This window comes from Halichoeres trimaculatus, unplaced genomic scaffold (genome assembly GCF_033239565.1).
Source record: "Halichoeres trimaculatus isolate MK-OKI-2021-1 unplaced genomic scaffold, fHalTri1.1 fHalTri1_scaffold_16, whole genome shotgun sequence".
NCBI classification, from domain to species: domain Eukaryota; kingdom Metazoa; phylum Chordata; class Actinopteri; order Labriformes; family Labridae; genus Halichoeres; species Halichoeres trimaculatus.
This window is the reverse complement of record NW_027437194.1, coordinates 16434213-16461156: the sequence shown is the minus strand read 5'-3', so window position 1 is coordinate 16461156 and position 26944 is coordinate 16434213. Positions and strand designations below refer to the sequence as shown.

Sequence of the window (26944 nt, the reverse complement as noted above, 5' to 3'; positions counted from 1 at the left end):
CCTAATGAAAACAATGCACAACCCCCAAAAAATAAAGCCAATCTGCGTCTTCTTGCTCATGTTACATCCCTCACTGTGATATAGGACATGCTTCCTTTTATCCCACATTTCTGCACCCTGCTCGATGTCACGCTGTTCATCAACTCCAATCCAGCTAATGAGTAGATGTACAGTTAATCACCCTCCGGATGACTCACTCACTCTCATCTCTATGCAGATGAAAAATATAAAAAATACACTTGCCAGAATCCATAACAAACAAGTCCATTGTGTTATTTTTTGTTGTTTTTATTTCTTTTTAACCACAAGGGGAATCTGTTCCCAAGTCCCAGCCAAATATAAGCCATAACTGAATTATTAGGAGATGGATCAGGGTAATGGAAGACTCTTGAATGCAATTTACATGAATTATAATAATAAGCTATGGATATTTTTAGTCAATATGGATATGTATCACGAAGCAGAAATAGCAAAAACAGCCTCTTAAAGCAGCACTGACGTCTTAAAATACGTCAAAATAAATGTACTTTTTTTCAGTTCAAGGTGAGAAGAACATTGAAGAGCAGGGAGGAAAACGAAGAATGAACTCCAGTGTTCTCAAGAGATGAGCTATAACATCAGTCTTCAAGATACAAGAGAAAGGCCTTCATTTCACAAACAATGTATGACCGAAAAAGTAATTTCTAATGTGGAGATCAGCATTTATGTAAATATTAAATTTATAGAAGTTTAATTTTACAAAACATGACAAAAATGAATTAGACTGATTAGTTATAACACCAAATACGTATTCTAAATACTAATTACTTCTACCAGTTGCTTTAAATTAAATTGTTTTTGAAACTGGCTAATTTCTTTGTAAAAGAAACTTGTCTTTTCTTTGTTAATTTTGCTTTGAATTTGAAAATAACACTATTCAGGCTGCCAAATGACAGCTTTGTTTGTCTCAACCTATTTTGCCAAGCTCAAGAAGTTTCACTTTTTTTTTTATTCATCTGGTAAAATCTTACAAGAGGCAAGCTGAACTATGAAGAGTTGTGTCATTCAAATGAAGATTGTTTTCAACTGCCAGATTTATCAACATCTGATCATGTTCCAGAGAAGCATGTTTCATGGATCACAGGTGTATGCAAATCTGCACCAGTTCCTGTCCACAGTGGAGGGTTAAAGTGTAGATTTTAACCCTGAACTTATTCATCTGTGTTTAAAGAGAAAAAAAAAATATTATACCTTCATTAGGTCCAATAGACCTCTTTAGGTATATATATTTTTAATCAAGGCCCTTTGCACACCAGATGCATATTTTTCACATGAATATTGCGAACCTTAACTTTTTTTTTTTTTTAAACCTACTGTTTTTCAATGCAAGCTTTCACACCAGCAACGTTTTTTTGCTGACCAAAATTGCGGCAATTATTTTTTGGGGCCGAGGCCAATTTTTCCAAAGTTTCACTGGCGAGGAGTACACATCCGACCAATCAAAAGGCTTGTTGTTGACAAGTCACATACCAAAAAATTCAACATGGGTTTTGTCCTAGCACCCGGTTCTTTACAACAAAAGACATAAAATTACGGGGACAACAGTTACAAAGACATTGTTAGGGGAGAATATCTGCAGAGATTGAATATGATGTCTCCAAATTTTTTGCACATTCGTGCCGTTCATTCATGCCGTTGCTTCTTGGTGTGCTATGGCTTTAAAAGACCTCATGCTGAGACTTTCCAGAAGTCCAGACATTAGGTTTGTCCAAATGAAAACAAGCTTAGAAACAAGAGGTGACGTAAGCTAAAGCCTCCCTACTGTAGAATAGCATCACAACATCACAGATTTTTATCATTGCTAATCCAGAAATTCAATCAGTATTCTTTTTCTTATTTGAATAACAAAAGACAGCCACAAATGTGTAAATAAAAGAAAAAGTACCTCTCAGTAGAGGAATTACAGGACCATCTGGTGTTCGCCAGGCTCCTTTATTACAAATAAACTTCCCAAGCTTGCATCTTATGATTTTACACACTGTCAATGAAACTGTATGTTGAAATTATAAAGTCGTGGCATGGTATTTTATTTAACTCCTGGACACAGAATTGTCTATTAACACAAACACACAGATCACAAACCCATCCAAGCATGTAACTGGAACAAATACCATTTGTGGGGTCATGAGCCCCGGTGTCCTTTCACAAACGTACATTTAGCGTGCGTGCATGCTTGAGACACATATTGAGCAGCACTGCAGAATGTTTGTGTTGACATCTGTATGCATGGGAACACAGAGCAATGTGTTTTCGCCAGATGAAAGCAGAAAGGCTGAGCTGACTCACTGCACCTTTCCTTTTTTTTTTTTTTTTTCCTCTTTTGTGCTGTTTTGTGCTTGTATGCATTTGATGCTCAGATAAACACGTCCAGCAGGGAATAAGCGCACTAGATTCGAAGATCACATAATCCTATTGTTGTTATGGATGCTGTACAGTTTGGGGATCACTACACATAAAACTCATTTCATTAAATTAAGAAAACATCAGAAAAAAGGTAGATTTTGTTTGATGGAGAAAGCCGTCTGTTAAACTGTAGCTCACATTCTTCCAGGTCTGAGGATTAAAATCTGAAGCCCTTAAGCAGATAGTAAGTGGATTTAAAAGCTTTGCGGCAGGTTTTTCCAGATGCTAATGAACAAGAAAAAAATGGCACCATCTTTCTTAAAGATGCATATTTAAGATGGTGCAACAGATGACCCCAAAAACGAGAAGCAGGAATGAAAAGGAACATCTCTGTCTGTCCCTGTTATAGACGAGTAACATTTCCAAAACATTCAAAGGTGATTTTAACAGCCAGGGTGAGGGTTTGTGAGATAAAAATTCAAAGCACTGCAGCAGTAACACCTGCAGAATTACTGATTTGATTCCTGGAGTTTGTATATTTTCCTATATCAGGTGACTCACAGCGTGTCTGGTGCATATTTATTCAAGCAGTCAAGCCTACACAACCGTTTCTATTCCCCTACAGTAGTAATCACTTCAGACATAAATGAGCATTTTTCCTCAGTATGGTATAAATGTGACAAAGCAGCAGAAAACTCACAGATTGACAGAGTTATTCTGCTGCTGTTTCTCGCTGTGTTGAGAAGAGTGACTCATTGCAGTATTAACACATTCTCTCTAGAAACCGCAGTTTCTGCTTTCCTCTCACAGCTCCCCTGATTTTAATAAATGTGGCTAACACAGCAGATGTATTAAGTTTCTCCTCAGCTCCAACTATAATTAAGCTCTGGCTGCAGCAAAACAAGTGACACCAGATACTGAATATTCATGTTGCAGCAGCTCGGCCTTTGTTTACAAGCTGAGCAGTAAAGTCGAGTTCACAGACTTCATTATGCAGCCGGTATTAAGACTAATCTGACCAAGCAGCATTCTCAGGGAGTACAAAACAACTTAAAACTTTCTATAATTAGTCTGAACCAAACTGAAGGCCTTGTTGTAACAACTTGGCAGCGTTTTAATTTATTAGTCACAGATGTTTACATCTGTGGAGCCAAGATGTTAGCGGCTATGTGACCAGGAAGGTAACTGATGATTCATTGTGCCCCAGCGAAGAGTGTGACCCAGAGGTGTGGGAGCTGCAAATACTAACGAAGGAAGTATGAGAGTGAAAGGATGGCATGCAGGGCTGAGAGGACAGCAAGACTCCAACAGAACCAGAGCTCATGGAGAATAAAAATGGATGAGTTGAAGCAGTTAATAAGTCAGGATGAAGCAAAATGACTGATTTATCAGTGGCATTTTTAAAAAGGTTGCAACGCAAGTTGTTTAATTTTTAAGATTGTCTTAATTAGAATGTAAAAGTAGGGATGTCCCGATCCGATCGTGTGATTGGGATCGGATCGGGATCGGGGCATTTTTTAACGATCAGAGATCGGGGGGGGGGGGCAGAATCGAAAAAAGCCTGGGGCCTTAGTTCTTGTTTTTAATTAAAATGTGTATAATAGAACGTGATCATTCATTTTCAAAAATAACTTTATTTGTTATAATAACAAGTACAACGATATTGCAAACAGAAATTGCAACCTTATTGTCACACACATACAAGCTTATCTTGTGGTGTACCACTGAGAAGCTTTATTTTTATTTTGTTGATCCAATGCTGCACTAAGTGGAGAAAAAAAGCTATATCCATGTTGGCTAGAATGATACCTTCATTTAATTTAAAAAAAACTCAAAGGACAACTTGTAGGAGTTTTTTCCTTTTCTTTTTTCCTAATGCATTGCTGAAAGATCGGATCAGGAAATATCGGGATCGGCAGATACTCAAAATAAAAAAATCAGAATTGGATGGGGAACAAAACGGTGATCGGAACATCCCTACGTAAAAGTGTTCTAAGACAGGTACAGCTGTGCTAAGTTTTTTTATAACCTTGTCAAAAAGGGACTGCACTGAAAAGTCGTAGAGCAGAATGAGCTTTGATTAAGTTGGTGGCATGCTTTTTCATATTTGACAGACCAGTATAAAGCTAAAATGATGACTGTAAATCCTAATATGTGGTGAAGACAAAAGGCTGTTTCAAATGTTCAAAAAGTTACACAAGAATTTAACGAGAGCCATGCAAGATTTGCTCAATTTGTGACATCACTGGTTGATAAATCTCCACAAAAAGCATGAATAAAACAACAACGATCAAACAGACATCCTGCTTCGTTCTTGGTCGCTAAGGATTCATTTTTGGGGCTCAAAACGTACGCCAATGTTCCATGATTTAGGGGCGCAGATGGTCTAGCAGATTAGGTTGCGCCCCATGAGGTTCGAATCCAACCTGCAGCCTCTTTCCAGGATTTCACTCCTCACTTGCAATATGTTTCCTGATTCCTTCCTCTCGTTGAAGGTATAAAAAGCCTGACAGTTAAAATTTTGATTGATGGAAACAATGGAGAAAACTTCTCGACAGCTAAGTTCAGTAGTGCTTTGTTGAATCTCAACTCCAGTGGTATTCTGGGTGTAGGGCACATTACCCTTTGACAGCATTTGAGAAATTATCAGAAAGGTTGATGGCTGAATTTTGTAGAGAATGTTATGCGACATTAGCCCTTCTTCACTGGTCAAAATGCAAGAATGAAAAAGCATTGATTCAGGTTCATCACAACTTCCCGGAAGGGCCGGCTGATAGTCTAATTTCAATGGAGCACAATTTATAAATTAATCAAATTAGGTTTAAGTGTTTCTTGGATAGAAAAAATCGGACCAGATTTCTTCATATTTCTCTTTCATTGTATGTTTCAATTTCAACTTTTCATTCCAAGGAGGGAAAAAAAACAAAAACAAAAACAAGATACTTCCTGTGTCAACCGAACCTATGATCTGAGCCTTTGCATTATGTGACTGTTTTAATTACTCAGTCATATAACTGTAAAACCAGGCAAGCTGTCCCATGCAGGGGAAACAAATGTGATGCACAATATTCATTTTTCAATTACATAATCAAACTACAAGCTGTTCTCCCTGGGAGGGCACAGAAGGCCCTGCAGTCTTTGAATGCATCAGCGAGAGAGACAGCAGAGGGGTCTGCGGGCCAGAATCTGAGCCAAACTGTAAGCTGGCAAGAAAACCACCTCGCAGCGGTGACGGAGGGAGTGAGGGATGTGTTTCTTTCAGTTTGTTGGTTCCAGGTTTCGAACTGGATCATTCAGACGTCCTGTTTGATCGGTATTTTGTTATTTTTGTGCCATATTTCTTTATCTCCTCATTCTGTCATGGGAGACATTAAAATTAAACACATAAAGCCTCATTATTACAAGAATTAAAGTTTTCTATCATACTCAAAACTTTTTTGACACCTTTCTTTCAGCATTGAATTCTCCCCCCTGTAAAGTTAAAGTTATAAATACACATCTACATTCTGAGGAGTGCCTCAACTTTTCTTTTTCTTCTTCTCTTCAATCAGATGCAATCAAGCATTCAGGGGCTACTTCCCCTGACGAGCTCTCCCACAATCAGAGAGGTTAGAGCAAGAGACGAACCTGTTTCATGTTTGGTACTTAGAGATCGTCTGCAGCCTCTAGATGGCTGTAACTTCCACACGTAGGCTGTGGAGTGCTGTCCTAAGTGTCCATGCTTAACATCCTGACACTTGAGGTGGAAACTCTCGCCCTCTAAGACAACTCTTATGTTATCAGTGATGACCCAAGAGGCCTCAACAGGGTGTACAAGTATCTGAACCAACTGAGTGTTTCTGACTGAGCTTGGGTTGCAGCGTAAAATTATTTGTTTTACATTTTAGCCATTGTTGAGCGTATAAAATGTGAAATGATTGTCTGAAGATACTAAACAGAAAAGCTTCAGCTGCTTCCTGAAGGAGAAACTCTCCTGCATTTTTACTGGGATGAAACCACAGTGTCCTCTTGTTGACCGACACACCCTAAGAGAGAAGAGGGAGACAGGCTAAAAAGTTTGATTAATTCATAACCTTTCTGCACCGAGCACAGCTGTGACTCATCCAGAGGTTTGTGGAGAAAAAAGGGAAGTAGCGGGTGGTTGAGGGATAAAAGAGGCCAGAGAGGTGAGGAAGGCTGAGAGGGGAGAGGGCTGGTCAGGTCTACCCACTGCTTCTCTCTGCAACACTGGACTATTCCTCGGATCAAACAAGAAACTATGAAAGACAAGTGTTTCATTTTATAAACCAAACTAGAAATTAGTTTCCAGAATAGTACAAAAACAATAAACCAAACCCCTCTGCCAAAAACTGTTGGGAGCACTGGCCAAACAAATTTGGCAGTTTAAATAACAAAACTTCAAAAACAAAGCCCTAAGTTGGAACTGAAACTGATTTGTTATTCTAATCAAAACTCAAAATAAAACAACAAAGGTTTTTTTTTTTCTTTTCTGATGTTTCATATACATGCCCTGCATGCTTTTAACAATCACTTAATGCCTCCTTAATTTTAAGTTAACATTAACTTCTGAGTGGAAGAAAATCAAGAGTTAGATTTAGTTAGAAACTGTAATGAAAATGATGACAAGTGACCTTCAATTTTTTTTAATGACTTCAATCTAAACACATTTTATATCCTCCAAAAACTAGTATACAGCTTAGAGAGTTTCACTTTCAACTTCTCAAATTGTTTTTAAAACATATTAGAGCCCCAAATGTAACAATGATTCAAAATATTGTTAAAAAATGAAATGAAGCCTGAAATGTAAAAAAAAGTGCTGAGCCTGAAATTTTATTTAAAAAAGAGTAATAAAACCCAAAATGTAATACTTTTTTGTTTTTTTTGCCAAAATGTTAAATATTGTAACATTTTGGGTAGGTAATTGCATTTTGGGGTTTATTACATCATTTTTAAAACATTTTGGGTCAGGTATTGTGGGCCATTGTTACATTTTGGGCCCTAACAAGTCATTCCATTTTTAAAATTGACAACTTTGGCTCTTTTGAACATCTGGACTGAAAAAGTTTTAGTTTTGCTTGAGCTTGAGTGTAGCATGATGAGGTTGGTGCTTGGAAATCTGAAACAGTTACAATATTTCTGATGAAGTTCTTTTTGCGATGAAAAAGTCGCAGATTGAGAACCAAAAAAAAACAATATTTCAGTTTGTTTCCTACAAGAATTGGGAAAATAACTGCAAAAAGGTATAAAAATGAAAAAAAGGAAAATAATTCCAACTGTTTTTGTTTCTTTAGTTGTTTTAAGCCTGAATTGATCCTTAAACTATACAAGGGTTGAAATGAAACCTAATTTTTCATTTTCAAATTCTTTTTTTTTTTTTTTTTTTACCATTTTTAAAACTTTTACATTTTAAAAATTACAAACTGTGGCTTTTTTCTTTAACCACCAAATCTAAAAGCTGTCAGTCTTATTTTTGCTGAGTGTTGCTTGAAGGTTGATGCTTGAAAATCTGACACAGCTACAATAGGCCTGACAGATTTTTTTATTGTCTGAAATATAAAAAAAAAAATATGAAAAAAAAAATTATGTTTTCTTTCCTTCACAAACAACAACAACAAAAAAAAAAAAAACAAAAAACCCCCACAAAATTACACTTACAAAACTAAGATAGAAAAAAGCTTTTTCAAAATGATTCAGAAAGAAAGAAGTCATAAATAAAAAAATAAAACAAAAAATATGAATGAAAAACAGAAAAACTGCAAACTAAGAAAAACTTCCACATTCCTAATTGTCTTACACTCTTTGTTTTTTAAAACCGATTCTTCTTTCAGCCTTTTTCAACCTCCTTAGCGTCAGTCTCTCAAACTGAGCCTGGAGACGAGCAGCTAGCAAACAAACACTAGCAAAACGCTCCTCCACGCCCCTAAACAGACATTGTTGCATTGTACTGTACAAGCAGACAGACGCAGCAGCCCGTCACCCTCTGGCCGAGCCAACACAGCGACAGCAGCACTATCTGCTCTGGTGATTAAGTAAAAGCAGCCTCTAAAGAGTAAGAAGCTCCTCTCAGGCCATTAGTCAGGAAGATAACAGTCCTGCTCCCTGCGTGTACTGCAGCACTCAGCAGTATCTGCAGTCCTCGTCGGCCCCACTTTTCTTCTCCTCACAGCTGGAGACACAAAGCACAGAGCCGACAGAGCCTACCAAATAAAACTCCACCCAATGTGAGTGGAAAGCAGCCGAGAGACACACACGACCTTCACCTGAGCGGTTCCTCTCACTCCTCGTGTTTTTCGACCTGAAGTGAGCAGGAACGGAAATTTCTCGTCAGGATTTCAGCTCCTTAGTGCTAACAAGGCGCGATGGTGTGAGGAGAGGAATCCCTCATGAAGGCAGGGCTTTTCACTTTGGATTTGGCAGGCCATGTTCAGCACACATGCCTGCAGTTCTGCTCTGATCCACAGGGGAAGAGGGTCCGCAGATTGCTCATTCTAGCACATCACAGTCAGGAAGTTAGATATTCACAGGCTCTTCTCTACAAAAACATATCACACACACTTTTAAATCCTGCCTCCAATATGTTGCATTTAGAGCAGCAGCTAGCTATTATTTTTCTGTCACTCGGTGAACACACTAAGAAAATCAATACGGAAGTGAGAAAATCAATAAAGAAAGCACTCTGGAAATTAAAGTCATTTAACTCAACTATATTCCTATTAGGTGTAATTCATTATTGCCTTATGTACTGGTTCTGTCCTCAGCTGCTGCATGTTAAACACTGTGCAGGGATAACACATCACTGGCAGTCAGATGATAGAGGCTGGTGTTAGGAGCAGCTGATGTCCTGTGGTCCCAAGCTTCATAGCCTGTTTGAAGAAGCGCTTTGCTTGATTAATAGACTTTCTTTCCAGATTTATTCTTGTAACTGATACATGTGGGTAAATTAATCCTCAAAACTAGGGGTGCCCTGATCCAGATCTGGGTTTTTTTTAGTACTGAATGTCTGCCCATATCAGTTCTGATGTGATTCTTGGGTTTGTGGAAAATAAACTTGACAAATGGGTTAAGAAAGTGAAGCTGCACACTTTTTTGTTCTATGTTTTTACAATATTGACCAGTTACAAATAATAGTTAAAATATTTATTAAGCTTATTATTTCCTTTTAACTTAGTTCAGCTAGTTTTAATGTTAAAGTCATCTTATTTACTCTACATGCTATACAAGACTCCTGATCTGGTGTGCATGCAACACATCAAGCTTAAATCTGAGGCTGCAGGATCAAGAACATAAACAGTAGACACCAAAGAGACTGTCCAATCCAGTGTGCTGTGGCGCTCAACAATAACATAAAACAAATGTCTGTTGTAACTATAGCAGTCACTTTGTGTTTTAATTGACGCGCATGTCATCATGAACCATGTTGTACAGCATGAGTACAGCAGCAGGACATACCAAGATGGCGTAAACCTGCATTCCACTTCCTTAGAAATGCTTTTTGGATGCTCTCTTTGATATTCATCTGTTCTTTTAAAGCCCAGACACAGCAGTGCAGCCTTTCCTCTGATAGTGAACTATGTTGCGTGTTGTTTTCAGACGCAACTGCATGTTGACATGTGACTGTTTTCACTTTCAAGTTTGACTTATTTCCACACTGCTGACTATTAAGCCACTGAGCTGCTAATGCTAAAGTAACAGACTGTCCCATTATTGTTTGTTTGTTCTCACCTTTTGAAACCCTATGTCCCTGTGGAGTGACTGAAGGGTGCTGTAAAGCAGATGCTATTGCTGGAATGTGTCTGGTTGTTGATGTGTTCTAAATAAAGTGTAAGTGTGACCGTTCCCCATTAACCATATTTTATTATTTCCTCGTGGAGCTTTGCAAGGTTGGGCATAGTCACTCGGTTTTAATGGTGCCAACTTTGCAACTTATGGTTTTATTTAGCAAGTTTTCAGACCCCTCTAGTGACTCTTTTTCAAAAAAGCGACAAATCTAGCTACTCTTCATCTTCTTTGATGTTAAGCACAAATTCATCGAACTCTACTCATGCACTTAGCCAATTTTGTAAATTAGGCAGTGGAGTCATTTAGTGACTCCTGGGAAAGCCAATAGCTACTTTCCTTATTGAGGAGTTGGCAACACTGAATTAGAAACATGAGTTCTGGGTCTGGACATCCCTAATGAAAAATAGTGGTGGATCACTCTTCAATCACTAAAATTAAAGTCTGAATCTTCTTTTCTGAAGACAGAAAGTAGAAATTAAAGTGTATTCATGGCATATATGCAGATCCTAATCCAGAAATCCAAGTATCAGAAAGTGCAGAGACGTGAACGTATTGCTCTGCCTCCAGATGAACTTTGTGTGTTTCTGTGTTAGGTGTGAGAGTCTGCAGCTGCAGTCTCAGAATGTCACCATAATCCTCCTATCTGTTCAGTGCTCAGAGACGTCTTTGTTATAGTGTTTCTACACTCTTAATACAAATGATCTCACAGTTTGTCTTACTACGGAGAGAAAATGAGATTACCGAGTCATCAGACTGATTGGATCTCACATATCCTGCCGTATATTAGCTCTCTGCTCTAGAGGGCCCATTTGCAATGTGAAGCTTTGGCTATAGATTTCCACAGTGGGAGTGATCCTGGCACACAGGGGGCAGTAAACTAGCCACTCACATGACACCCATTTGGTATTGATCAGCATAAGAGAAAGGGGATGTATCTGATTTATACTGAGAAGAGAAGCAACATGTGTTAGAGGGTGTTTAAAGTCAGTGTTTGCTGCACTGAATGAAGGACGTGTTTGTGTTGTACACACCATTAGCACGGATGAATTGTGACAGTTAAGTGGGAAATAATTTCACTGCACATTCATTTTGGTGCGAGCAGAGATGGATTATGTCTGTTTGGATGAATAACACATGCTAGTTGGTATGGGGCTCACTTGGGCAAGTCGTCGCCTCAAAGTAAAAATGAGAGTGGGATACAGAGTCTGTGATGTTAAGGAAAGTCGACGTTTGCACCTCCAGCACAGTGCCTGAGAGGCGTCAGTGTGCATGTGGAGAGCAGGAATGTAAGTCTCTGAGTGTGAGGGAGAGAAAGATGAGCGGGCAGAAGAGCTCCCCAGGCTAGCATTTACAATCAGCTATACCCGGGAGGAGCGTACGCACTTCTATGCTGTCATGTTGCTCAGAGAGGAGCTACTGCAGTCCGTTTGACCCCCAGTCAAAGAGGAAGAGGGGGGGAGTGGAAATTTACAGAAAGAAGGGAGTGAAATGAAAAGACAGGAGGAGACAGGCAGAAAGCACCCTACCAGAATCCTGTAATGAAAACCTGTCAGCAATGTAACGACCAACAACAAAAACAGCTTCACGTAAACTTTGTAAAACTTTGGGAAGAACATTGAGCTTTGAGGTTGGAAGTTTTAAATATTTCTTGTTGTATGCACATACCAACCCAATTTTTTCCTGCAAATTCTGATTTTTAATCTGGAAATAAGCACAACAGTGTTCCCTTCTCACTACCCAGTGTGCTGCATCTGTTGTCAATGGTTCCAGAAACTAAAGTGGTGGTAACACCCCAGAAACTGGAAGAAGCACTTCAGGGTTGGTTAAACAGACGTCACAAGTCTCAAGAACCGTCACAGTGAGCAGTGGAGCAGTGAGAGAAAAACCGAGGGTGAAAAGGCCAGCGCTTTGCATATTGTTACACTCCTCTTCACCTCTTCCATCACCCCCGAGCTCTCTTCTATTGACAGCTGGCTTGACGGTTACATAATCAGAGGCATCAAACGGTTTTGAAATCTAAAAGCTATTTATCTGCCAATGCACAATGATGCAGCAGGAAAAAAAAATCCTCTTAACTGACAACACAGTGAATTCTGAGCTTCTAACCACAGGCTCTGTTTTTAACATCTGCTGTTAAAGCAACCACAGACCAACTCTGATGAAAGTCGTTAGGTAGCAGGGTCACTTATTAAACCAGAACACTGGTGTGGTTTTGGAAAGTGTGTTTTTTCACACCATCTTTTCAAAAGTTGCTATTTGGGACAAACTAGTCAAGATAAAATCAAAGAGTATCTCTTAACATCTCACTTTATCACATTTTGACTGTGCATAGGCTGCTTGTATAAACCTAAAGCTCTGTACATTTTGCAGAAACTCTGTCACAATATTTGGGTCTAGAAATGTTTGTGGGTCCAAGTAGTCTTAGGCCCCGTTGACATGACGTCGTCTCATCTGAAAACGCTAAAACGCAGTGAAAAAAATCTGCGTTTACACGGAAATGCTGATGGACAGAAAACGCTGTAGTAAGCATGCCAGGCCTGTAGGTGGGGCAATAACTGTCTTGTCCAGAAGCCGCTTTTGGGAGATCTCCACCGATGTAGAGTTGAGCAGGTCATCTGGTGTAGTGGGGAATACTAAGCTAAAAAGTGGAGCAAAAGATGCACATTTTTTTGAAAGACAGTCAGCAGATACAACAGATTGAGCAACACAAGCACAACACGGTAGTTCGTGAGGATCGTAACAATGGTACTGTTGTCCAGTCGTATGCGCGCTCAAGAGGCGGAGTGTGAAAACGCCAGCCAACTGTTTACACGGCAACAATGTCGGGAGCGTTTCAGAAAAATCCCACTCTGGAGGCCGTTTTCAAAACTTTGCGTTTTAGGTCGGCTGAAATGCTGTTTCTGTGTAAACACAAGGCTGAAACGCAACCAAACTTTTGCGTTTCACCCTAAAACCATTGTCGTGTATAACGGCCCCTGAATATGAAAAAAAATCCAGATTCTGATCCTGACATAAAAAATCTTGACATATTTTCTCCACATCACCCCCTAATGGAGAACATTTTCCTTGGTCAGATAATAATAAAACAGAAAACTGACAACTAATCATCTTGTAACAAGAGACAAGGACAGGTGAGGTTTGATTTCATAAGTATGTTTGACACCACTTAGTGATTTCAAGAGAAAAGCTGTTGTGCTGAGGCAAACTGTACATTCAGATCCAATATGTGTTCATCAAATAGAAAGAAAAGAGAAAAGAGGGCAATACTTACAACCATACCATTTAGCGACACCCAGCAGTCAGGAGGAAAGTCCTGGAGGAGCGGCACCAGATACTGGAGACAGCCATCCCAGTGACACAGAAGCAGCATCATCCCTATCAAATTAAATATTCTTACCACTGCACTGGCCAGGTCATAGGTCATATGGAAGATCTACACGAGACAAAGACAAAAAGAGGGAGAAAGAGTCAGGTTAGACCTCAAACCAACCAAAAACATGTTAGTTTCTTCTTTTATTGGATACACAAATAAAGACCCTTAAAACATCCTTAAAACATTCACAACAATACAAAATCACCTTTGAAGTGGACAGCAAGGTGACACCAGTGTGTGTTGATGTGTTTTTGTGTGCATTGCGTATGTGTCTCTGTGCATCCCACAGATGTTGAGCTGCATAATTCAACATGGCTGCTTTCCAAAACAAACTGACCAGCAGAGGAAATCCTCACGGAGCACAGAGTGAGCTTAATGAAACGCTGAATGATACAGCGAGTGCAGACCCTGGGATAATCAGGCTGTATGTGTGTTTGAACACCGTGAGCTCAGGCGAGTGTAACTGCAGGTGTGGCTCTCTAATCAAAGCAGGAAGTTTCAGAATAGAAAGTCATCAGCCGGGTGAGTAAGCATATCTGCAATGTGAAACGGTTTCATTTACGGGATCTGAGCGGAGAGAATTGGCTCATGCCTGATTGGCTTTGACTCGGAATCAGAGTTCCTCATTAGCATGAGAATCTCATTGCTTCTTTCAGGTTATTTCTGTCTTAATATCCTTTTGAATTTCTCTACAAGGAAAATAATATATTGGTGAGTGAAGACTAGTAAGTGTCACACCATAAACCTGCCTCGTGTGCCAATTTGTTGAAGTGATTTCAGATAATGATTATCTTTTTTTAGGTTGGCTCTCCATCCTCTGTAAACTGCTTAATTTACCTAACTGTGAGTGTAATAGGAATTTAATTGGGCTTCAATGTTTTGTTCACCACAATGGGTGGGAAAAAAACCCAATGAATGAGAAACTATTGGTGCTGTTTGATAAAAACTGTAAATTAGATCTCTGACACTTAATAGGCTTTCTAAAATGTAAATTCATTTCACTGATTATCACCTATTTTTAAGACACAGTACACTCGATGTGATGAGGATGGTCTCACCACAAATGAGCATGAAATAAAACAATCCAATATCGCAAATAGTGACTCAAACAACAATAAAATACCAATAACTTTATTTACCAGTTAATAGAATAAAGCTGATAGCCAAAAGAAAGAAGTGACACAAATATGCAAATTACTTGTCACAGTTGTTCAGTTCTGTGCTCTCTTGGCTGTATGGTCTTCTAATTAAGCAAACTTTTTTGCAATCTTTTGAGACAACAAACAGAATTTGTTGCTGTTTAATAAACAGATTTGGCCATCATCACTTTTTGACAAAGCTACATAGATCTGAGCACCGTTAAACAGCATGACATGTGATTACAAAAGTTTATGCCAAGTCTAAAAGAAGGAACAGTTTGAATGAATGTGGTTCAAGGATATTACCCTGAGGAATGCCACATTTTAAAAATTCAGTGAAAAATAAACACAGCATTATTCTTCTTGATTAAGACACAGACTGTAAATCAATCCAGTCCTGGTAGACCAGATAGGAAGGCTGAGAAGTAGCATTTTGAAATAACCTGTAATCTGTAATGTTGAAGCTGATAATCTCATTTTAAGGGAGACTTTTAGGATCACTTGGAAACTCTTCACTACTCTTCTTCAAAATGGTATTGAATTAAGTCGAAGTCATTTTCAAAATCAAAAAATAAAGGATTGGTAAAAGGTATTTTTCGATGCAATATTATAGTTACAAGCTGCTTTATTTACTCTAATCAGAGATTGCATAAGAGATTAAATCAGCTGTTCTTTGTAATATCCAACATATCTATTTTCTGATACCATCTTTTTCTCTAAATTTAACAACACATCCAATCTTTTATTTTTCATCCTCTGTTCTATTTTCATATTATCTGGCATTCTCCACAGTATTTGGCACTGTTGACCAAATTGCAAATGTTTCTTCTCCCCCCCCCCTCCTCTCAGAAAAAGAAGACCCATGCATGCTCTTCATTTTGTGCTGATATGCGTTCTGCCATGATTCTGATCCTTTACTTTAATATTTCAAATGTAGGCAGAAATCTGCTGAAACCCCAGGTGTTTTTAAAGCTCTTTGAATCCACATCTCTCCACCCTAGTCCATTGTGACTGTCCTGCAACCTCTGTTCACAAAGGACAGTGTCCACACAGAGAACAGATGAGAGAACAAGAGGCTGAGCTGATGCTCAGATCCCTCTATGGTTCAACTCATCCACGGGGAGATACAGTGCACTGCCCTGACACGCTAAAATTAGCCACTAGCTTACTGGATGGCTGTCTCTATGCAGCCAGTATCTCTTCTGCTGCCTACATCTTTATTCTTAATATAGAAGAACTCTCTGTCCCTATGTTGAACATGAGTGTGTCTTTACATCTATCTTAGTTTGCTGCCATAATCAGAGAGAACAGACACACATAAAGAGGATGGGAAGGTGATAAAAACAGAAACAGAATGACATAAAGATAATGGAGGGAGACTTTACTTCAGGATTAAACAGGACTGGAAAAAAGGAAGCAGCACTTTGGTCCCTCTTTGAATTACAAATCATTCTCAGCAGGTAGAAATAGAAAAAGGTCGACCGCTTGTCTGCCCTTTCCTCTTTCAATGTATTTATTAGCCCTGAAAAAAAGAAGTAAACATAAGAAGTGAGTGAAGGTTGCAGTGGTTTCAGGTCAGGCTGAGGGCACAGAGAGAAGATGTAAGCGCTCGTCAACACAGTGTGGGATTTGTTTAGGATTGTACTGCAGGGGCAGCAGTCTGCTGGCAGCAGGTAGCCGAGAGGCAGCCGGCTAAAAGTAGAAGTCTTAATTATAGAAGCTGCAGGTGTAAATCGCTGATCATCCTCCTGTATCCACACATCACAGTGTTGTAGGGATATCCTGTCTTAAACAAATTCAAACAGAGACAGGATTCAGTAGCACGGCTTAAACACACGGTTACGTGTAGACAGAAACAGTCTCAACCAAGAGAGCTGACTTAGTTTGTAAGATGACAGAAAATAAACCATACACTAAAGGCCCCTGAGACATATTATAGTTATACACAGGCTAAATAAGTGAAGTGTCAAAGGATGTTAAAAATAAAATGAAAGATGCTGCACAGTCCAAATCAGTTCCTGAAACTACCAAACATGCAAAATTCATCCCAGGCTTTTATTTTGAAATGGAAGCTTCTACTGTGTCCGAAACACAGACAGTGTTTTAAGTTAGCTTCTACAAAACTTCTTCAATTGAATAAGATCTCTAGCTCATTCAGGTCTATTTGACCTATAAGATCAACTCATTGTGTGGCTTATTCAGAACTCATTTTTTATTTTAAATAACCCAAGCCCCTCTAAAAGTTTTTTTCTAACTGCCAGTTAAAGGCAGAAGAAGAACTGACTGTGGTTTGTCCAAAGTCTCTAAAGAACTTCTTTGACACAATAAAACAAACTACGGTCAAGCAAAACAAAAGTTTATGACAACTATGCACAGAGAGCGAGACACTCGAGTGGAACAGGCAATGACTATTTGATCAATCATCGAATAGTTCATGGTGAATATCGAACCATATAAATGCTTCAGATGCCCATTCCAAGTAACTTGTACAAAAAGTGGTTCTCCGCAGCCTGAGAAGGCATCTTTAAAGTGTTTTATTTATTTATTTATTTTTTTTTAACATTTTATTACCTCAGCCAAGGTAGTAGAGGAAGAAGTGATTCAATTTTTGAGGTGATCCGGATCACCGTCTGGATTTAGGATGTTTTATAGGATTCTTTATCATTGTGATATAGGGCCGTTTTCACCACATATGCATATAACTCCATGATAAATGGTAGAATTGCTTTGCAAAACAATACAAGACAAGGTCACAATCATTTATAACAGATGTGGAAAGATCCAGATCCTGGCAATATTCTGGATACTAAGATCAGGAATTTGAAATATGTACTGGGTCATCACAATTTTCCACACTGTCAGGTAACAAATTATTGTACAAACCTGCAACTAACAACAAATTGTAGCAGACAGTCTGGTAAAGGGGAGTATAACATTGAAGTAGGACTTAAGTGTTATGTGACAATCACAATATGCTTTGCGAAGGTCTAGTTTGACCAATGGTTGTCAGATATTCAGCAAAAAATGAAATAAAAAAGGTAAAACATCCTGAAACAGTTATTTGAAAAAGTTGGCAATCATGTGTTTGCCCTCTGCTCATCAGTTAATGAACCAGATGTTTCGTACCTTAGAAAAAAAACGAGGGAAAAGCATGGCATATCAGAGCGGTATGAGATATAATGGGATCAAATTAAGCACATGAGCATTGAAACAGAGCAGAGCAGCAGGTATTAAGTTCACCAAAGGTATACTCATTAGAAAAGGGTAGGGACAATAGGTGCCAGTTCACTTCCTTAGTACTGATGAGGCACCCTTAAGAAAGGCACTAAACCTCAAACTGCTCCAGCTACTGCTTTATGTCCAGCCCTCACACTCTGACATCCTTCTGTCTGTACATGTCTGTACCATTCCAGCCAACGTGTGTGTAGCATGTTCAGTCACAGAGCGTAAAAAAAGGATTTTCTCCTCGGAGACCATCCAGCTTCCATATCTGAGCGTGTCTGTGCAGTAAGTGTGAGCACAGATCATCAGTGAAAGCTTACAGTGCATTGTAACATGCTGCTTCTTTGTCTTTTATGCTGTGTGATCTGTTTGTACTGCTCACTGTGTCTTTATTGGAGTATTGATTTGATTTTAAGACTGTGACACTCTGTTTGGGCTGTGCTTGTGAATTTGCAAATTTATGCCGGTGTTTCATTGATTAAAATGTCCCTCCAGTGAAGAAGGTGATGACATTTAATGAACAGTTTATTGCAGCAGACAAGCCTTGAATTCTAATCCAGCTCAATACCCCTCCCTCCTCTAGCAAGCTAGCTGCATGTGGAGGAAATAGGTAGTACAGACTGAGAGCCAACAAAATTTTAAGCCTATATTTTGGCATTGGCAAAATATAGGCTTAAAGTTAAGTGCATCAAGCTTAAATTTGACAGGGAACAGGGGCAAAGTTCAACATAATCCTCTAATACAGGAGAGAAAATCAGCCAAGATGTGATATGATAGCTGGGCAAGGTCACACGCTGGATGTGTTGAGCCAGCACAGCGCTCATTCAAATCTAAAACCATTAAACAGAGCTGGTGAGTGGGGTGCATGTTTGTGTTCTTCTTAAACATCAATACTTTCATTGAATTGTTTTTTATGCAAGATTACAACACAATGGGTGATGATTTTTAAAGTCAGAGTCCAAATGAAGCTCTGAACCAGTGAGATGTGTTATCCTGGTTCATGTAAATACATGATTTTTCAAAAGAAGACTGAGCAGAACTACTCACCGTCAAACTATGGTGAAGCCTGCAACACGCAATTAGGAAGCACTCTTTATGCATCCCCAAATTGGACATGAGTGACCTCTGTTTGGGGTTAGTGAGGATTAGCAAGGGACTAATTTGAGGGGATTAAAGCCACCACTGGCTATTACATTGAAGGATGACACAACTGCTTCCAGGAAAATCTGGAATTCTCCCGCTGAAAATCGTCTTGCAAATCTCCTTTTTGGACCTTGTTTGTGTTTTTTGCTTAATCACAAAACTGCAGTTGAAGTTGGGTTTGAAAAATCATATGATCACGTGTTGAATTTTCACAGGGATTTGGTGAGTCTTGTGTTTTTTTTGTTTGCGCTGTTGTTGGCCATTCAAAAAGGGCAAATGCTTGAAAAAACGATGCCATAACAGAGAGCTGAGGATGGATGTTTTCTGTATGCAGAGTCAAAGCAGGAATAGGCTCGCAGTGACCCCCAAAGAAAAGCATCTTGCTGGAAGTAATATCGTTTCACATGACTGCAGTGCCCCGTGTGTAATCATGCTCATGTATGTATAGTTCAGTAATAAATAAACATAAATAGAGTTGGCATTACTTCAGAGCTTCAGGCAGGATGCTGTATACACAGAAAAGCTCATCAGTCTGCAGATCTGTCTACAGCGCAGACTAGAATAGACACAAGTACACAAGAGGAGGAGAAATCTTATCTCATATACATAACTGGGTGGTTGCCAAGCCATGCAAAGACTGTGTAAAAACTGCATAATCTTGTTTTCCTGTATGGAAAAGCTTCTTCAGCTTCAAGCAGCAGTACATTTAGGTAATGAGGCCCAACAGTAATTTGTAGCCGGAGTCTTAATTAAAAGGCAGGTGGTGATCAATGGGCCCTTTACACAGGCAGAAAACAAGTCGTGATCTATGAACGTAGCAGGATGCACTTTAAAGAGGTCATTATTTCCTCACTGCATACACTCCTGCCCCGCATGCAAATACGCAATTAATCTTGCGGTACAGAGTACATTAGTCCCTCTGAGTTTAAGTTGAATAGAAAGGACAGACTTAAAGAGAGTATGAGAAGTGTGCTTAGGAAGTTTTGAGACTTGCACTAATGAGAACACTGACTTATGACCCCCTAGTGGCTGGGTAGGAAAGCTGCAGGAGCACAACAACAGGAGCGAGTTGGGGTTTGGTGTCTGGGTCAAAGACACTTGGACATGTGACTGCAGGAGCTGGGATCCCCAGACCTCAAAACAAAGACATAACAACTCTTCTACCAAGCCTTAGCTGCATGGTCAAAACAGTGCCTTATAACAGTTCATTTTTTAATGACATTATTCAAAATAAGGTTTATTTTACAACAACAACATAATTTGGCCTTTTGTCTTATGTTTGAAAAAATAGAGAAATATATTTAAAAAAAATGAGGGGTCCCTCATTCAGGTCTATACTCCTTGCCCGCTATGCTCTGCTTGTAAAAGACGCCTGGTGCTCCAAGCCCAGCGCGGCTCTAAATCTCTAGCCAGACCCCTCTCCTTAGTTGTGCCCAAATGGTGGAATTAATGAATGAATTACCTAACTCTATACGATCCACAGAGTCCCTTTCTACTTTTAAGAGATGTCTAAAGACTTTTCTGTTCAGGAACACTTCAGCACTTGAGCTGCACTCCTCTCTGTCCTTAGGGGTAAAATAAGTCAGAAGGTCTAAGACCCAGCTCTTAGTAAATTTTCAGCACTAGTTACTGAATGTTGTTGAAGGTTGAGGTATATTGTTGCAGCAACTGATTGTGGTTAGTTGGCTAGATTATTCTACGTTATTCAACATAAAAAAAAGAAAAAATATATCCTGCACTTACGGCACTTTGTCACACTAACTAGGTTTTCCCTTTGTCTAAATTCTTGCTTGTGTTGGACGTCGCTTTGGACAAAAGCGTCTGCTAAATGAAATTGTAGAAGTGTAGATTTCAACTATGAAATATTTAAATGTTTACCAGCAGTTTGGTCAAAACGATGCTTCAGAACCAACGAAAATTACTATTTACTACTGGTAATGCAGCAATAACAAAGAAAGAGCGTCAGAGGTAACATTCCAAATTAAGTAGCCAAGAGCGCCAGTAAAAAGAAGATAAAAGGCTGGTTCCCTAAATTGGCTCCCTTCCACCAATAACCAATCCGGCTTTGAAGGGCTGGATCAGGCCAATACCCAATACCAGGATCGGTGCATCTCTATTTAAAGTGAAGAAATGTGAAATAAAGTAGCCGAAAGCTGCTGAAATTTGTACGTACCCTGCTGGAATGAAGAAGACATTTCGAAAGTTAAACTAAAATGACAAACGCAGAATCAGATGTCTGTAACATGTTAACAAAGCTATTCTATTTTAAAAAGTATAGAAGAAAAGTTGGAAGGAACTAAAATGTGGAATGACTGACACTGAGAAATATGGAGGGACAGTGGACCATCTTTTTAGTCAAGGGACACATTTGATAACCCTTTGGCTCATTTGTTCTAAAGGGTGCCTGTGTGTTTAGTATTAAGTTCTTTGATATATTGTTCATCGAATACTTTTTGGTTCTTTTGATAAAAATGATAAATCATCATGATAATTAAACCAAAAGAAAGCTTGAACTCATAGTGGTTTATTTAAATGCGATGAAAAAAAAAATTAGCATCACTGGATTCACTAACTCCAATGAGCCAACGACGAGAGGAGTTGTAGCAACAACCAACACATTAACTTTTTGGGAATCACACATTGAAGTGTTACCCACACTTGGCTTTCTTTTAAAGTCTGCCTTTCCAGCTTACTAAACAAAGAACAGGCTGACTTTTGTTTTGAAGAGCTTAGGTCACATTTCTCTTTTTTCCAACCTATTTTGGTAGTTTCTTTTATGAAAAAGCCATCAGCAGAAGCATATTTTAATGATGAGAAACTGCTCACATTCAAGTATCACAGCTGAGTGTGAGTGGATAAAAATAGACAACAGGCGCGGTGTTGTGGAGGATATGGTTCCTTACAGGATTAGTCCATTCCAACCATCAATCAGTGCATTCATTTAACTGGGAAAGCCCTCCTGTGTAGATGTGTCAATCAGGCGCTTAAATAAACACTCTTTCTGCACATGTAGCTCTTTCCAATGGGACCTAATCCACTCTGTTTTCCATCATTTCTCTGTTCGTCAGCAGTATTCTTCTTCTCGTTCCTCGTCCCTGCACTAAGCACATCCCACTGTACTGGGAGCGGAGCTGCCTTGCCCGCTGTCTCACCCGCTCTGTGTCTATTTTGGTCGTGTGAGCGTGATAACCTCAACACTACGGTTCTGCCTTAATCTGCGCTCAACCATTCAGGGCTCAACTGCTCGTCAGGGGAAGCATTCTCTGAGGCAGAGCTCCAGCTTGCACATTTATGAGGAGTTGAGATGCTTTTTGAAAAAAATTGATTAGAAATTTATTTGTGCAGGACTGTCCTGACCTGGGACGGTAAGCCTCTTTCCAACTGGGACAAAAGTCAACATTTTTCTGCAGTGATTAATATATGTTCTGTCTTATAAAAACACCTATAACCCAGTGTATCAGGGAAAACAACCTAATCTATTTATGGCTGTGCAGGACGTTGACTCCTCCATTGATTTGTACCTGAAACCTGAGCACAGTTACAAAGTAACATCAGCTCAGCTCTAAGACAACATGTCCATATAACTGACCAAACTCCAAACACAAGCAGTGTGTGAAAGCTCATATAGGGTTAACAGTGCTGTGAGACTACTGCAATATGTACAGACATATTGTTCAAAAACAACGCCAATAGACTCAACAACTGTTTTCCCACATGACCCATTTTCCCCTCCAATTGTCTGGTTATGCAAGTCTGTATCAGGACGACAGTTTGACAACATCATTCCAGGAATTAAATCAGTGTCCCCAGTCTGTCCGTCTGTGACTGAGGGAGGGAGGGAGGGAGGAAAGAGGCAAAGACAGCTGGCTACTACAGTCAATCAGAGATAGATTAATCCTGTCAAATATTTAGAAAGATACAGTTGAATAAGTAACTGTACGTAAATAGGGACAGCATGCCCCAGACTGCTCCAGTTACCCAGAAGTAGGGCTGGGTATGGAGAATTTTTCAATTCTGGTACCGGTACCAATACCTTCACTTGGATACCAGTTCCTGAACAATACTATTTTAGGTACCAATTTTATGGTGTCGGTTTTAGCTAAGAGAAAAATGCATTACATGTTACAGTACAAATTAACCGAAGAGAGAAGTGAGAAAGTGCAATCCATTTGCATGCAGATGACTTCTCAGGCTGCAGCATACGTCATGGATCATATGCGCTGCTTGTGCTCATGTGTGAAGTGTACCACACTAAAAAGCTCACCTCTCTGAAGCGTGCCAAAGCAGAGAAGCGAGTTGTACCTGGGCACGACATGCTTGCTGTCACGCTGGCCAAACAAACTGGATTTTAGGTTGAGTGTGCTTGGGCACATTATGGACGGCCAGTGTAACCGGGTTCTGAGAGGGACTGCTGTGTTAATAAGAAGGACGTGTCACAATGAGTGTTTTGGATGGGGAGGGGCTCAGCACTGAACTTAGCGCAGCTCCTTGTGCTGGAGATCAGGGCTTCTAAACTTAAGAAGTTGCCATATTTGTCAGCAGTCAATTTATAATACCAAAAAGAAAGAACAAAAACATATTTATACTTAGGTCATTAAATGACTCTTACATTACAGTTGTTGATTTTTTTGTACTCACAGTTCCTCTTTTGCTCTTATAACCGGGTAAAAAAAAAAGTGTTTTTTTTTTTTTTTAAAGAAAAAAGAACACTTTTGGCTATAGCTGTCAATTAAGGCATTTTTTCATAAATGTAATAACTAACAAAAGTCAACATCACAGAGAGATGATAGAAAAAATTAACTGCCATGACACAAGTATGTTTGAGAAAAAGTTATTTGAATCCAAGTTCTACCTGTTGAAATTATGATTTATGATCTGGACTACAGCCAGTCACTAGAGGAAGCTATAACAGTTATGGCTTCACATTTTGGAAGTGGTTTCATTTTTGTCTGCTGTTAGCAATAAAATTAGAAAACAAAATGTACTATTTTGCATCTAGCAAAAACTGTAAAACATTACATTTCATTTGAAGTGATGCGTCTGGTCTGTGTGTAAATAAGGAGTAAAACACAGCACAATCCCTTAACATAGGTAGCATAGATACTGTTTAGCTGACAAATGCTCCCTGGTGGCTAGCAGCTAACTGGATCTGTTGGCTCTTTGTACCTGAAAGACTTTCGTGCCAAGGGTCAAAAAGAAGGTTGTCAGCTCTTTTGTGTCTGGGTGTCAAAGTTTGAAGCTGAGCCAAGGTGCGATTAGCTAACTTAGCTTAATAAGAACACTTTTAATAGGGCTAAACAACTAGCCTGGCTCTTTCCCAAGTTTAAAAATATGCCATCCATTTATAAGGCTGGCAGTGCTTGCAGTAAGAGCCAAATGTTAAATCACTGCCTCTGTTCCCAGTTCCGTTACTACATTCTTTGTGCTACACTAAGCTACCTGTTGCCTAATACTTCCCATATAAACACAGTGGAAAAAAAATCATCCTATCTTAACTCTTGGTACAAACAGAGGGATGTTTCCTAAAAGATTTTAGAACTTTAAAGCAAGCATCAAAATTCAAATTGTTTGGGCATTCCTGAATTTTAAGCAAAATTTATGACAACCCGAATATGATGCGAAAAGGCAGGAAAGCAGGGACGGAGAAGACACAGGGTGTCAGTGGGGAGTAAAAGCAAGGAAGGGCGAGTTGCCTTTATGCTAAGAAGGCAGTCAGGGAAGATTAGTGCCCATGTGAGAGCAGGAGGGATTTAACCGGATTGCACAGGGTGACCTGCTGTGCTCATGTAGACATCAGCATGACGGCCCTTTCCTCTACGGTTTACAGTTAGGACACAACATCCTGAGGGAAGGAAGGAGCAAACAGGCTGGTGTGCTGTGATGGTTCTAATTGTAGATGTGGAGAAAATCGTTTCTTTTAAGTGCTGCTGAACTGAAGCAGAATAACTGGTGAAACTAAAGGATATTATATATTTATTTGACTTAGACATCATCTTTTGTCTTCATTGTCTTCTGTTTTTCTGTTTGTCTTTGTGTTCTTACCAGTATCTCACTTTCTGGGCAGATGGCCGATGGGGGTGTGGACAGCTGACTTTTATGCATCTTCATGCTATGATGTTTTCTTTACTTGATGTAACCTGCAGTCATCTAAATGTAATACCACCTTCTTAAAACTCATATTGAAAAAAACAAATGACATCGGCCTTTAGACATGTTCAAGTCTACATAAGGTTGATCTCAAACTCTTAGCACCTCTGGGCATGCTCCATCTTTGAATGTCGCTCTACACCGAGCTGAAAAAGGGGGCGAGGCTGGAAGGAGCTCATTTGGCTTTAAACAGACACACTGAAAACAGATTGTTTTAAGAAAAGCTTGTTGAAAACCTCCTCCAGTTCTGATGTATACAGTTAGACTTAAACATCATAAGACTGTTTAGGCAAAAGGGAACTGTGTTAAATTGTTGAAAAAGGGTTTGATATGTTTACCTTTATGAGCTATTCAACAAAAAAAAATCATCTGTGAGTCACACCAAGACTGTTTCCTCTGTTTGCTGTGGTGTCACCACTAAGTCCACTTAATAAGCCACAACAGCCAATCTGTGTTGTACTTACAACCTGTACTGTCTCTATGGTGTAAAGATGGCGCATTGTTAAAGTGATCCCACCATACAGACAATATAAATAGATGTGTTTGGACTCTTAAGAGCCCAGCTTGAATACATGATGAGCACAGCTGTCGTCAGAGCAGATGAATGTGAGGGGCTTCAGTAAATCCATCCTCTACAACATTAACTCCCGGGAAGTGAAACTAGAAGAACCCTAAATGCTTCGCCAGCTACTAATTAATTATTTTGCACAAGACATCATTACAGGATGTGTGCGATGAGTGCTGTTGCTCCCCGTCTACATAACAAGGGATCATTTTGAGCCTTGAGGAGAATCAGTCAAGTACGGAGAGTCCGTCACAAGAGCTTTTCTCCACTAACAAGCAGGGATCGCAGAGGCATCAGTGATCTCTGTTAGTAGTGGGTTTATTCCACTATGACCCCCTCCACTGCCCCACCCCCCTTCACACATACCTCCCCTGACAGCAGCCCAGCGAGCAAAAATAACCAAGATTAGCCTAATCTCCACACTTATCACTTTAGTCCCCCCCCTCCCAGGAGCAGAACTGTCATCTGTCTGCTTACTGTACTGTGCACTCCAGGCTGAGGGAGACATGGGGATATCCCACAGGCATGGACACAACATCAAAAGAGCCTTTTTCGCAACTGTTTTCTTCTTCTTCTGAAGATTTATAGAAAAATCATCAAAAATAAACTGGTGCTTTGCACAAAAAAACAGCTGCAGATGAAGATTCTTTCGCATACACTCTAAAGTAAAACATTGCATGTATTGCCTCTCCAGCTTCTTCTCTGTCCAACATGTTTATGATTCCAAATTACATAAACTTCTTGCGACAAACTCTCCTTTTTCTCTCCATCTCTGCCTCTCTGTGTCACTGCTTCTCTGCCTCTCTGCCTCTCCGTCTCTGCTGAGCGGACACGTCTGTTTATATCTAGCATCAAATAAGGAGAGGGCCAAGCTGAGAGGCAGACTGACGGTGACAGAGGTAGATGAAAAGGCAGAGGCAGACAGAGCTGGAGAGAGAAATGGAGGTACTCCCAGTGGAGGAGTATACACCATTTTAAATGTCATACATCAGCTCGCAGTGACAGTATGATACAAAGTGACCTATAAAGCCTGACTTCTAGTATAACAGCTGACTTATTGGAATGTAAGCTGCATGGATGTGATCTGTCAGGAGCTTGTTTTGCTTTTTAATCACAGATTTACTTTGATAGTCTTAAGAAACATGGAGCTTGCATTTTTATTTTTATCTTAAGTGTGGCACCAAGCTTTCTTTC

The 26944-nt window shown here is 39.5% G+C and overlaps 1 protein-coding gene across 1 annotated transcript in view; it reads right to left on the bottom strand.

Moving 5' to 3' along the window:
• hcn1 (hyperpolarization activated cyclic nucleotide-gated potassium channel 1) overlaps positions 1-26944 on the bottom strand; it is a 94573-nt gene that overhangs the window by 39064 nt on the left and 28565 nt on the right. Inside the window, exon 3 of the mRNA XM_074690125.1 lies at positions 13433-13594. Within this exon, the coding sequence (XP_074546226.1) occupies positions 13433-13594 (162 nt within the window). The remainder of the gene's footprint in view (positions 1-13432; positions 13595-26944) is intronic.